The sequence below is a fragment of the Micropterus dolomieu genome, linkage group LG20 (assembly GCF_021292245.1).
Source record: "Micropterus dolomieu isolate WLL.071019.BEF.003 ecotype Adirondacks linkage group LG20, ASM2129224v1, whole genome shotgun sequence".
Taxonomy (NCBI): Eukaryota; Metazoa; Chordata; class Actinopteri; order Centrarchiformes; family Centrarchidae; genus Micropterus; species Micropterus dolomieu.
In genome coordinates this window covers 18,562,225-18,575,416 of record NC_060169.1, presented here as the reverse complement: position 1 = coordinate 18,575,416, position 13,192 = coordinate 18,562,225, and the positions used below count along the sequence as shown (strand labels likewise).

Below are 13,192 nucleotides of genomic sequence, written 5' to 3'. Positions count from 1 at the left end.
TAGCACATTCGTACAGCACTTCCTCTCACTTGTCCCTCTCTCTCTCTCACTCACCCGTACCTCTCTCGCTCTCTCTCCCTCATGGAGCACCGCTGCATAAATGTGTCCAACACGACGCTGTCAATGTCGGAGAGCTTAAAAAAGTTGTTAGCGAGCATGCAAAGAGCCTAGCTAATAAGGAGAGCTAAGTTAATGAGCTAATGTTAGAATGCAGCTGGATTTTCGAGGCTAGCACGCTGTATATAGGTGGTAGTCATTATCGATGCGCGCGCACCCCCCGCCACAGTTACACTGTCATTCTGTGGGAAACACTGATTACATTTCTATAGATAGTTCCTATAACAAATTAATTGTAAAAGCATATTTATTGTCATTTATAAATTGGATAGACTCACAATACATTCTAAATTCCGTTCTAAATAATTCGAATGATGGTCGGGCTCATATTAGGATATTTTACTGTAATTTTACGGTTTTTGTTTGGCAGCCGCAGCTGCCAGTCATTTGACCGTTTTTTAAATATTTTTTTTTTTACAATGTAGTTAGACCTAAGGATGTACAGAGATGTTCTTAGTGTGGGACAGGTTCTAACAAGGGAACACAATGCATTTGACATCAACTCACGAGGTCTGTGATATTCTTGTAGAGGATTGAATTGGTGCTATTTGTAGTGAACAAATGTGGGTACTTTGTATAAACATTTGAGAGCTCTAGCTAAAAAATTCAGTGAGTTATAGTTGCTGAAGCAAAAAGTGTTACAACCATACCCGGTCTCCCCTATAACTTGTAGGCCTAACTGTAGCTGTCAGATAAAGGTAGTGGAGTACATTTACATTTTACATTTATTCATTTGGCACATGCTTTTCAAAGCGACTTACATTTGAGGAACAACATACAAGCATCAATACAGCATAAAAAAAACATCAATAAGAAATCAGTAAAGTAGGAGATCTACAAGTGACAACAGATGCTAGTAAGACTAGTAAATAGCTATTAGCGTGTACGGCTTAATGGGGTAAATACGAGTAAGTAAGAGTTTACTTACTTCACAATAAATGTGCAAAATGTTCCTCTGAAATGTAGTAAATAAGAAATATAAATTAGCTGAACATTAAAAAACTCAAGTAAAAAAAAATTCCACTTTCACACTTCCACAGCACTGAGTAAATGCTCTTGAATGAATACACTTCCAAAACATCTGTTCATGTTTATATTTGAAAGAAATCTGTGGCAGCACTGAAAAGTGTGATCAGAACACAATGAAACCAGGTATGAGAACAATATCACATACACCGTTTTATTTTGTGTCCATACAACTGTTCATGTACATAAAAGTATCCAAATTGGGCCACAGTATCATTGTATACTCAGCAAATTCAGTAGGCTAAAAAGACGTTATTTTCTGCTGCCTGCCAACCAGGAAGCAAGTGGTGTACTGTTAGTTTGAGTTTGTTACTTTTGCGTTGCCAAAATGCTGGATGGTCGTTGCTTTCGGATGCACTAATCGAGGAGGAGACAAGCCTTAGCTGTGTTAGGTGAGGGATTTCCCACAAGGTAAATGTAAAGGTCCCCTTTAATCGCACAAACTCATAAAATGAATCTGTAATTTACATTTTGGCTTATTAGTTCTGGCTGGAGCTTTAGCATCTTTCCATTATATTGCCATTTTCCTCTAATCACATCTCCACAAATTAAAGTACTGTACTGTTTAAGTCAAATTTTGATATACTTTACTTAAGTATTTCCATTGTATTTGACAGTCACCGTGCCAGAAATACAAGTACTGTATTTAAGAACAATTCTGAGTTACTTTATTTATCTTAGTAGTGATCTGCTCGAGGATCTGCTTGTCATGTTGTTGCTGAAGCGCAACCCACTGAGGAGCTCCAGTGGTGCACAGCCGGACCAGCAACAATTGATGTTTGCATGAGTGCGGTCCATGAATTAAAGCTTCTCTCCTCCTCCCTGCAACATCACAAAAGTGGCTGTGCTGCTCCAGAGCAGCCTTATGAGGACGTTTGGCACATCAATCTGAGTGAGGAAGTGGCTTGTGGGAAAAGACCCTGTGCTCCTAAGCTTTATCCCTCAACACACCACAAAGGCCATGATCCTAACAACACACAAGGCCATGCCTGCAGGTGAGTTCTGTTTAGTTTTAACTTGCATAACTTATTGTAAATGCTAAGCAATTTATTCAGCTGCAAGGTGAGTTTAACAGTGCCAGACCTTTAACTGTTTTCCACCGTTAAGGTGCGAAAGAGAATTTCCTCCTCAGCAATAAGCAAAGTAACACATGATGTATATAATTATTCAAATAGTTTGTCTCATTTACAGAAGAGGGGGTTATTATGATTATGATGTAGAAAACTTCTGGTCGATCTTCACTCTGATGAATGAAAGGATTGACTCAATGAGCAAGAGTTATTACTTGAATATATCAGTTTATTAAAACACAAATCTGTCTCTAGAGGAGCTCTTGGCACATGTACACGTGGACGCAGACATACCAAAAACTTAGTCACAAAGGATAACACCTGGTCTTACACTATCTGTGAAAGATAACAAAAACTGAAAGGGTGTCTCAGTTTTAATATTATCAAGGGAGCTGGCTCTCCGAGAACCATCTTATCTGTAGCTCCGACATGCTTGCGCTTCCCAACATACCAAATCTGAAGGGCACTGAGGCATCTCAAGAAAACATGACGTCAACTTTAGAAATTCTTCGTACGAAATTTACTGCACACATTAAATAGTTGTTTAAATATGGGCAACACTGTTGAAAAGTTACATCTCCATAATCAAATTTTTATGACACTACGACCTTTATTCAAAAGGAGCCCTGTCATGACTCAACATGAACAATACATGCTCGACAAAAAAATCCACGCTGCACATTTTGAAATTAATCATTTCGAAAGGCAGGGGAAAACCTTGGACAGGTCGCCAATCCATCGCAGGGCCACACATAGACAAACAACCAACCAAACTCAAACCCACACCTAAGGCCAATTTGCAGTTGCCATTTTCCATGGCCTGGCTCAATGAACAATGCTTTGTAAGACATCATGAGACCTTCAGAGTGAAGAGAAAAGACACTTGGCTCACTTTATTTTCATAACGTAACGAGTTCAGGAGCTGCTTACCTTTGAATGTTGTTCTGTTAAACAGACCATAAACATCACAAGAGAATGAAAAAATGTAGATTCATATGCATTTTATTCAGACAAAGTCATGTTTAAACTTCTTGGCAGAGGAATAATGAAATTGCGGGATCTTGAAAAATGTCAGACAAGGAATACAAGCTGACCTGATAAAAAAAGATGAATATACTGAGAACACTTACAACATCAAGAGGTGCTTAAGTATTGCTATTATGTGGCCTATTATCCTGTGTTTATTTGGTAGCCAGAATCAAGGACCCCTTGAAGAATCTCATGGTATATTCAAAAATATTTCATTCAGGTCTGCATACAACAGCAGATCACAAATGACTTCCTGATCAAATACCATCCATTCACGGTCTGGATGACTGAGGATTAAAATGTCTCTTTACACTCAAACGAGGACGCAGCAAATGTGATAAGAAATACAAAAGACAAGAAAAAAAGCATTCGTCATTGTTTACTCGTCGACCATGTAACTAAAACAAGATGATTTCCCTTAATGGCAGCAAAGATCAAAAAGACATTGATAACACACAAAACCTGCAGGCTCCACTGATGACCACAGTGAGGTAAAAATGCTCCTACTTCATACGGACTCCTTCACGAGGTCGTTAGACGGAGGTGCCCTCTGTGGGTGCTGATGTCTTTTTGTCGTCAGGTTTCATGGCTGGGAAGAGCAACACCTCCTGTGAAAGAAAAAAAAAAAAGTCAGTTGAGGGTTTTTTTTGCTTACAGCATGAATATAAAAAAGACCTTGTGTGTGCACACAATGCAAGAAATTTGATTTCTTGACGATGTTATCTCTTTAACCCATTTTTATTTATATTACTGTAATCATGTGTTCTAATATTGTACTTCAGTCTTACCAAAGCCTAAAGGTTTTGAGAGAACAATGCACTGACGGAAGTGCACGTGGTCAGAAACAAGCTTGTTTTGTTTTAATTCTGATGTTACTGTGATTTATTACTTTGGGAGTATTTTTTTAATTATGGGTTGTCTTAAATTAATTTCTTAATGACACAATGTACCTGAAGGAAATATTAAACAGTTTGAAACTGAATAGTGTGAAACCATTGGTAGGAATGTGTACCGCATCATGTGTGTATCTTTAATGGGTAACTTGGGTATTTTTTAACCTTATTTCCCCTTGTTTTTGTGTATGTTGTCAGACACTTATAATAACAATCTTAGTCTGTCAGTGGCAAAAACAAGCACTTCAGTTTGCGTAATTTGATGGGCACGATTGCTCGCAAGGATTACGTTGCAGCCGCTGACTCCAATGTGCCCGGTCAATACGGGACAAATAAAAAAAACTTGTTGTCCCCAATAAGTCACATAAACACAAACACATGGGAAAATACGATCCAGGTTGAAAAATACCTATGTTACCCATCACATGGGGAATCAGATCAGAAAATGCTCAAACTGTTAGTTTTTGGAAGACAATGACAACAACTTCACGTTTCATACGACAGCTTCACCTTGATGTTGTTGGAGTCAGTGAGGAACATGGTGAGACGATCGATACCCATCCCCCAACCGGCAGTCGGTGGCAGTCCGTATTCCAGTGCTGTGCAGAAGGTCTCATCAATGAACATGGCTTCATCATCACCTTCGGCTTTGGCCTAAAAAAGAACACAAATTATTAACATGCACTAAATCACAGCGCTATACAACAGTAAGGAGCCTGAACCTTTAGATAATGGGACAATGTACAAGAGCAGAATTGAAAAATATCACTTTTGGCTTTTATACACACCTTGGCTTGCTGCTCGAAAAGCTCCCTCTGTCTGATCGGATCATTCAACTCAGTGTAGGCATTGCAGATTTCCTTCTTCATCACAAAGAGCTCAAAACGCTCCGTGAGGCCTTTCTGCGATCTATGCCTGTAACAATTGAGATAGTGTCAGTATGAATCTGAGCATCACAATTACAAATATGAGGATGAAACAAGGGGTTTCTCACCATTTTGCTAAGGGACTCATGATTTGAGGGTGATCACAGATGAATGTGGGGTTGATACAGGTGACCTCAAGGAAATCTCCAACCAACTGTGGGGGGGAGGGGGGGGGCATTAACAAAAAGAACAGAGAAAAAACAACAAATTGCACAACAGATGATGTTCATCAATAGGGCACCTTGTCAAGGAGGCGGGCAGTGGTTCTGGGTGGAGGACATTCTACTCCTTTCTGTGTACACAGGTCGTCAAAGAATTTACGTGTCTCTGAAGACAGAAGTGTGGAGAGAAATAATAAAAAAAAAATGACATATGAACTATTACTGAGCTTTTATTAGAACATATAAATCCATGTGAAATACAGACATTAAAAGAATAATAAACCCTAAATTTGTGGAAGACATTGTGAGAGAGATGAAGAAAGAGAATGTCACAGGGGGTTCCAAAACATCGGCTCAAAGAAAAGAGAAAATAAAAGGACAAAGGTTTTTCTACAGATTCTTACCATCACTGTCGTAGCTGTCAGTGGGAGGGAATTTGACTCCCATAATCTTTTCTAGGTCGTGAGTCATGCTCACTCTTTTGAATGGTGGAGTGAAGTCAATCTCATAGGCCTGTCCCTCTGGACCATCAGGGTGATAAGTCACCTTGTATCCTCCAGTGATGTGCTTCACCATGCCTGAAGCAGAGAGAGAAGCACTGAGATTGGGGGGGGGGGCTATTTTAACACAACTACATGGCATACAATGGTCGATGAAAAAGCTGATTAAACACGGCAGAACTGAAAATAGCGATAGTTTATGGAATATGCTCCTTATCGACTTCACATAGTATTGTTAAGAGGTCTGCTTCCACAGAGACTTTCTTTGTCTTGACTGAGACTGAGGCACCAGTTCCTCTCAGACTGTGTACTGCTCCATCAAGCTCTACCAACCAATATTTTTCTTTATGTACAGTTGAGGTAAGGATTTAGGTCTGCCTACCATTTTGCAATGTGAGAACAAGGCTGAGAGGAAGGAGAGGAATGCAATCTTAGAAGAAGGCACACCTCATGGCATGCTCCACTCTGATGTGCTTGGAAATGCACAGGATGTCCTTTTTAGTTTCAACAAAAAATCTTTTAGTGCATGGTGGATAATAGATGTGGCAGTTCACAGGGTAGGGCAGTCAGTTTCACTGGACAGAACTATAGAAAAGGGAATCTTTTTAACTGCTGATCTATTTTTCCCTCCAAACAGTGGTAGATTAGCAAACTTTCAATAAACAATTCTTCAGCTGGTCTGTTACTTTTGGTCATACAACTGGCTATTCTCAGAAAATGTTGTTGGCATTTTTGTTGTTTACTGTTATCCTGTTACAACCAGATAACCGCTGTACAACATTTTGTGAAGTAATTATAAAGTCAGCTGCATATTTTATTATGATACACAGAATTAACAGCAATAAAATAGGGGGTATTTCTTTTATCCGTATATTACCAGAGTAAAATTTTCTGACTGAATTTATCTGAATTACACATAATGTACTGCATGCGTGGTAATTTAATAATCTAACCTTTAAGAAATCTACAGACAGACTGGATGTAAGACTCTTTATAGAACTATTGAAATTTTAATTTATGCCTTACAAAAACTGACATTCCTTTTTAAACAGCGCCCCCAATTGGCCAATCACGTCTTCTTCTAAAGACAAAGAAGCCAAAATGCGTACCTCAATATATAAACAGTAGGGCTGTCCCCGACTAAAGATTTACATAGTCGAATCAGAATCTTCAAGTCCTGCCTTTAGTCGACTCGTGTGTTTCTGTGCGTGGCAATTGCGAGCGGGTGTTGCCCACACACAGTAGCTCCGCTTTAATATTGAGACGCTGCAGTCTCTATTCATTCAACTTACACTGTAAATTTCCAACTAAACTGAGGCTTTCTGAAGACCCTTTTCTCTCTCTCTCTCGCCTGTTATTCACTGGTCTTGTGAGTTTTGCGTGCATGCTGTGCTGCCGACAACTACATGCACGTCGCGGTTCCTCGCGGGTCTATTTCAAGTAGCCGGCTATTTAAAAATGATATAATATTCTTTGTGTGGTTCATCAACGGTGATACAATTATCCGAAAGTCCCGCAAGGTGCGGACAACTCAACACAACACCAGTGAAGCTGGGCCCCGTCTCTTCAGCAAGTGTTCCTCTTCCGACACCACACACACACACACACACACACACACACACACACGCGCGCGCGCTGTCAACCCAGGGTTAGAATTTTGGATTTATTCACGCACTTTCAAAACATTTATTGAAAATTTTATTCTTTCTACATGTTTATTTACAGCATTAAACGTTGAAATGCATATTGTAATAGGCTGTATATTAACTTATTGGAAGAAAACTAGTAGTTCTGTGTAAAATCAGACGTTGAGCTCAAAAACTGACATCGCCAAAATGGTATGATCCTTGTTTTGCTGCGAAGCTTCGACTGTGAGATTGACAGTCGAATCAGGTTCCGCCCATCGAAGCATCTAATCTTCCACTATTGGGGGTCAGCCCTAATAAACAGTACATTTAGATGAGACGTTTTGTCTTTTTTAATCAGGCTAGAAGTTTGCTTATTGTGACATAAAACGTGACATTTGGACAGTCAAATCCCTGACAGGGGAACAAGCAATGACTAGAAAACTATGGGTAACCATATGGCTGACTGTGTTTTTACTTACCTGAGAGTAGTTTCTCTGTTATCTCCATCAAGTCATAGTAATCAGCATATGCCATGTAGAATTCACAGGTGGTGAACTCTGGATTATGAGTAAGATCGATGCCCTCATTCCTGAACTGACGACCGACCTCATACACTCTGTCTATTCCACCAACCACAAGCATCTGTGGTAAAGATGTACAGTGTAATTATTCAGGCATTTGAGAAATGTAACAAACCCCTTCAAGTGAAGATGAAGTTAAAAACAATCTATGTATTCCTGTACAAAATATTCACAGGCCCTACATCAAATTGATACAAAACATTTATTAAAATATTCCCCCTGGAAGTGACTGATTACCTTGTGGTAGAGCTCAGGCGCGATCCTCATGAACAGGTTCATATCCAGCTCATTGTGGTAGGTAACAAATGGACGGGCCACTGCTCCACCAGGAATAATGTTCATCATTGGAGTCTCAATCTAAAGTAACAACAAACATGATTCAGCAAAGCAAGCTTACACAATTTTAACTGCCTCAAATGTGGAACAAATGTACAAACTATTAGAGAGCATTCTTTTATAAAATCCCTATTTTGTACAAACTCAAATATAAATTTGCGTGAACAAACATTTTTACACTTAAGCTAAAGACTTAAACCTAAAGTGAAGGACTTTTGTCTCAGCATTGTGTAAATGTTTATTTATATATATAAAAGTCCAGCACTCTTTGAGAAAAACTGCTCACTTGATTAGTTGTGTGATTCACACTACAGACACCAATTCTTACCTCCAAAAATCCCAGCTGGTCCAGGAAGCTGCGCAGGTATGTGATGATTTTGGCGCGAGTTATAAACTTCTGCCTCACATAGTCATTGAGAATCAGATCCAAATACCGCTGGCGGAATCGTGTTTCCTTTGAGAGAAAGATTGTACTGTTGTGAGAAACAAATGCTTAACAAACATTGGCCATTTCTGGTGCAATGACATGCCAATTTGTCTTCTTTCCATCAACACACGTTACTGTGACCAAATTCACAGTCACGTCAATTTAACAATGCAAAGCTTTGAGGTTTTACACTTGTGACACTGCATCCGGCGCTGGCTGATATTGAAAAGAAAACATTTTATGATGAGCAGAATAGCTTTTGAACTGAAGCGAAAGAAGAATCATGCATCCTCTTCTGAGATTACAGTTTCTGAAAAGACCATTAAATCTTCCAGCTATAATTGTACCACATAAATTGGAATCTCCCCTTCAGGCTCATACTTTGTTGTAAGATCAAACTTTCTCATAGTGAAATTTTGACTGTATCTAACTGTATCATAAATTACAACTCTATTCCATTTTAGGTGTGTCAGTAAGCCATGTAAAAGTCAACACATTCACTCCTCTTTCAGTGGAAGCAATGGTCATCATCTGCAATCATGTGTTGAGTGTGAGAATGGTAAAGAGTTCAATTCAAAAGACATTCAGGTAAGTATTTTGTCCAATTGTCTAAAAGGAGAAAAGCAGCATTACACAATGTGTTTTCCATTGTTTTCCTCCAAATACTGCAGCTCTACATTTTTATTTTAGCCATGTGTTGGTTTGCGTTATGGAAATCTGTATTAAATAAAAGATGAAAAACTGTCTTTGAGTAAGTTTATATCATATTTGCAAATGGGCTCACAGTGTACAGAGACCAAAAGTCCTAAGAGGCCAAGAACTGCTTCCCTCCCTATTCTTTTGTGCACAAGGCATGAATGTAGAGGAGGGCCTGTTACACAAAATACATAGTTCATGAGGTTGTTGCTAGAATCAGCATTCTGCAGATGCCTCATCTTAACGCTGCACCTCCTCAGCCTCCCATTTCTAAGAAAACTCACAGTAAGGCAAGGTGTAAAGGAACCAAAGCCAGACAAAGGGCAGGTTCCTGATTTTAACTAATCATGCGAGGATGATTCATTGTTAAAGTTTTCCAACAGGAGGTGGCAGGAGGTTGCGTCATTCCAAAAAGTAATATCTATGCATACCATCATCAAATCTCACTTTGTAAATGTGATATTTGCAGGTATAAGGGTGAGAAGGAAGGGCATCTCTCACTAACTCAAGAGTGTCCACTCATGGTGGGCATTACCTTGTCTTTGAGGCCAAAGTGGAGGTGAGGCAACATGTGCAAACATGGTGACAGTAGGGTCAACTCGATGGGAATGATACTCAGCTCCCCCTTTTTTGTCTTCCCTGGGTTACCGCGGACACCGATGATATCACCACGGCGCAGTTTGTTGTTGATAGCTACAAAGGCTTCCTCAGACTTGTAGTTCCTGTCCGAGTAAAAGAAGACGCACAGAAATTAACTCACTGCAAGTGTAAGTATCCGCATTGTTGTGGTGTAATGCTATATTGCATAACATTTCACAAAACTAAAATGTGATTATTTGAGTAATCTGGAAAATTTCACAATCACTATTGAGCTCGATCAATTCCACTCGTACATCTGCATCTATTTGCAGTCATGATGCCTCTAAATATCACTTCACCTTGTATAATGCAAATAATCACAGCATTCATCCCCTTTATCTTGGAAATTTGTTTTTTGGCAATCTAAAAGGTGCCACAGTCACAGTACAGAGTAAAGCAAACATGTACAAATGATGTTTTTTGACCATGGCTGTCATTCTTTACCTTGAGTTTGCCATGACTTGCAACTTGACGCCTTCACCTCGCAGGTCGTAGAAAAGCAGCTTGGCACCAGAAACCCTCTTGGCATGGACACGGCCTGCCAATTATATACTAAGTTTAACAGGGGGTCTAGCTGCTGGATTATATTGTACATAAAAAAATAGTACAAAAAAGGGACAAAAAAGCCCATAACATATTCCTGGTACCTGACACATTGACAACGTCAGTCAGCTGGTCTCCAGGCTGTAGATGATTGTATTTCTCAATGAACTCTGTGAGTGACAAGTCCACGTGATACTTGTGCGGGTATGGGTCCTCCGCTGTACCCTTCAAGTCCTGGATGGCCTGGGAGCGGATCTTGAAGTATTGCTATGTTAGAGAGAAACAGACGACTGATTTTATACAAAAAGACCAAAACATTGAGGGGATACTTAGTGAAGAGGTATAATGACCATACAAAAATCTTACATTTGGGTCAAGTGTCTCCTCGTCCATCCCACAGGCATCTTGTGCCGCTCCTTGGTCATTGGATTCCTTCTTTTGCTCTACCTGCTCTTTCACCTTGGCTTCTTTCTCAGCCGCCTTCTTTTCAGCTTTCATTCGTCTCTTCAGCTCACTGATAAAAAAAAAAATAAATAAAAAAAAGGAGGATTCAAAGATGAGTCATGAGGTTAGATATTGAAGATTGCTGTTAATGATGCAACTACAACTGAAATTCAATGGATGTTCAAAACTTAACTGCACAGTGCACACAAATACAATTTCTCACATATCCACTGTGTACATGTTATTCCTTTCTGCTGTATAAAATTAGAAAACAAAAAAGGCCATGGCAAAATCTACTACTAAAAAAAACTAAAAAAGCACAACAAACAATCATGCTGGAAGGGAGAGGGGACCACATTTGCTCTGATGACAAAAGGTTGGTTGTTTTTCTCACTGGAATGGAAAAGCCACCAACCTTTTGTCACCTCTCCACCGGTTCCCGTACATTTGAGCTGGGAGTGCAGCTGTACATGGGGATGCACATTTTAACCACTGTCCCCTGACCACAAAGGCTTGGCACAGATGCTGCCTGGCTGCCCTGACCAGGCACAGCATGCTGAGCTACGACAGTCTGCGAATACACCTGAGAAAATAGACATATATACAAAGACAGTGCACAGTATATACAGGAAAAGGCTGTCTTTGGCCCACCAGGTTGAAACCAATATTGGTGGGATGATAACTCTGCTAGTCTGCACCAAGACTCTCGTCAAAGTTACAAATCCAGTCCAGTGAGGTAAAAACAAAAATCTATAGACTTAACTGCGAAGGTAAATTCGTAGAGATTAGGTTTACTTTTACTTTTGGTTTGCCGGCCGGGCGGGTGTGTCAGTACTGCTAGCAGTAGCAAGGCAAATACAGTCAAGACGAATGAAGGGCAACGCAGCATTATTTATGTATTATTTTGACGTTTTTATACGCCTAAAATATACAACAAAACACTCTGCTACAGTAAAAATCCAACAATTAAATATACCATAAGTTAAAACGAATATCTGATTTAAGAAAGAGAAACTACACGATCAACGTGGGGACGACATTTCTCTGAATGTATTTTGGATTTTGTAGTTTTACTGATTAACAAAAGGTACTACCGCGATAGGCTTCAGCTCGTGTTCAGGACTACAAGTACCAGCAACACAGACGAACTGAATCCCAGGATGTGTAGGCTTCGGGTCCATATGGAACCCTCACTTCGCTATCATGCCCTGACCACAGCCGAACTGATGCAACATTTAGTGATACTGCATAGCCTAATTAAAACGGCAACAACTGCTGAAACAACAAATTATTCGAGGAGAACAACAGTGCATAAGGAGTTGAGAATAGATAAAATACGCCGGAAGGAAAGAATAAGATTACTTTTTGCTGAGTTTCTCTCCGTCCACCGCTGTCACGTCAGCCATGTTCTAGATCTGGTTGGAAACGCTGCGCTCTGAAAGATCAACGGACGCGCACGCGCCGCAAAAACGCGAGAACTTTGTGGTGCATTTGGGTGACTGTTGAAAATCACTATACCGGAAAGAGAGGAGAATAATACTTCACTGAAACCGGTATTATAATAATACTTCAATAAAACCAGTATTATACTTTACATTTTTTTAAGAACAACAAAAAAGCTAAAACTGCAACATGGATCGACAACATGCAGCCAAGGCAGCACTGATCGAAGGTTCAGACCAGTTCAGACAGAAATTTGGAAACTTGTGAATGCAGAATTCACTATTCAAAAATGTCTGCTGGTGGCTGCAATTTTCACTATTACTATCATTCAACAACATTAATTTGTAGTTGGGGGACAACATGTCATGTTTGTCCTGATGGTGGCACTACAAGAGAGGGTCACTAAAGAAAAACACTATTCATCCCCAAGGGCAATGAACAATTACACCAAATTCAAAACAAAGTGCTGGTCAGCAGGAAAGTTTCACCTGACAGCAGCACTGATCAAAGATTGGGGAGGTAGATGGACAGACTGACCATGTCTTAAACAATTAATTTTTCTTCACACAGCCACATTGCTCAACTACAGCCTATAATATATTAATAATAATAACATTAATGTGCGACTGAGCATTCATGCTTTCTTTGATTTTAACCTTTTGCGAAGATCTACATTTAGTCTGTAATGTAATGTCCAATGATTTATCAGGTGGGCAATCAATGTGGTTAAATC

The 13,192-nt window shown here is 39.7% G+C and overlaps 1 protein-coding gene and 1 long non-coding RNA gene across 4 annotated transcripts in view; one reads left to right on the top strand and one right to left on the bottom strand.

Moving 5' to 3' along the window:
- The window catches only part of LOC123959531, a 15,597-nt gene extending 10,389 nt beyond the window's left edge, over positions 1–5,208 (top strand). For both annotated transcript variants that reach the window (XR_006822326.1, XR_006822327.1), the window contains exons 5-6: positions 1,983–2,138; positions 4,640–5,208. This is a non-coding gene — a long non-coding RNA (uncharacterized LOC123959531). The remainder of the gene's footprint in view (positions 1–1,982; positions 2,139–4,639) is intronic.
- On the bottom strand, positions 3,200–12,518 carry kars1 (lysyl-tRNA synthetase 1). Of its 2 annotated transcripts, XM_046033636.1 has the most exons (15): positions 12,379–12,512; positions 11,432–11,599; positions 10,939–11,086; positions 10,677–10,839; positions 10,474–10,567; positions 9,926–10,112; positions 8,596–8,721; positions 8,169–8,288; positions 7,830–7,992; positions 5,627–5,800; positions 5,303–5,388; positions 5,130–5,215; positions 4,924–5,050; positions 4,646–4,789; positions 3,200–3,850 (listed from the first exon to the last, which is right to left on the bottom strand). In XM_046033636.1, exons 2-15 carry the CDS (start codon positions 11,569–11,571, stop codon positions 3,776–3,778), a joined length of 1,833 nt encoding a protein of 610 aa, XP_045889592.1. In that variant the 5' UTR covers positions 11,572–11,599; positions 12,379–12,512; the 3' UTR covers positions 3,200–3,775. The 2 variants fall into 2 exon arrangements, with proteins under 2 accessions (XP_045889592.1, XP_045889593.1); XM_046033637.1 differs by lacking the exon at positions 11,432–11,599 and having other exon boundaries at positions 12,379–12,518.
- Between the last annotated feature and the right edge of the window lie 674 nt (positions 12,519–13,192).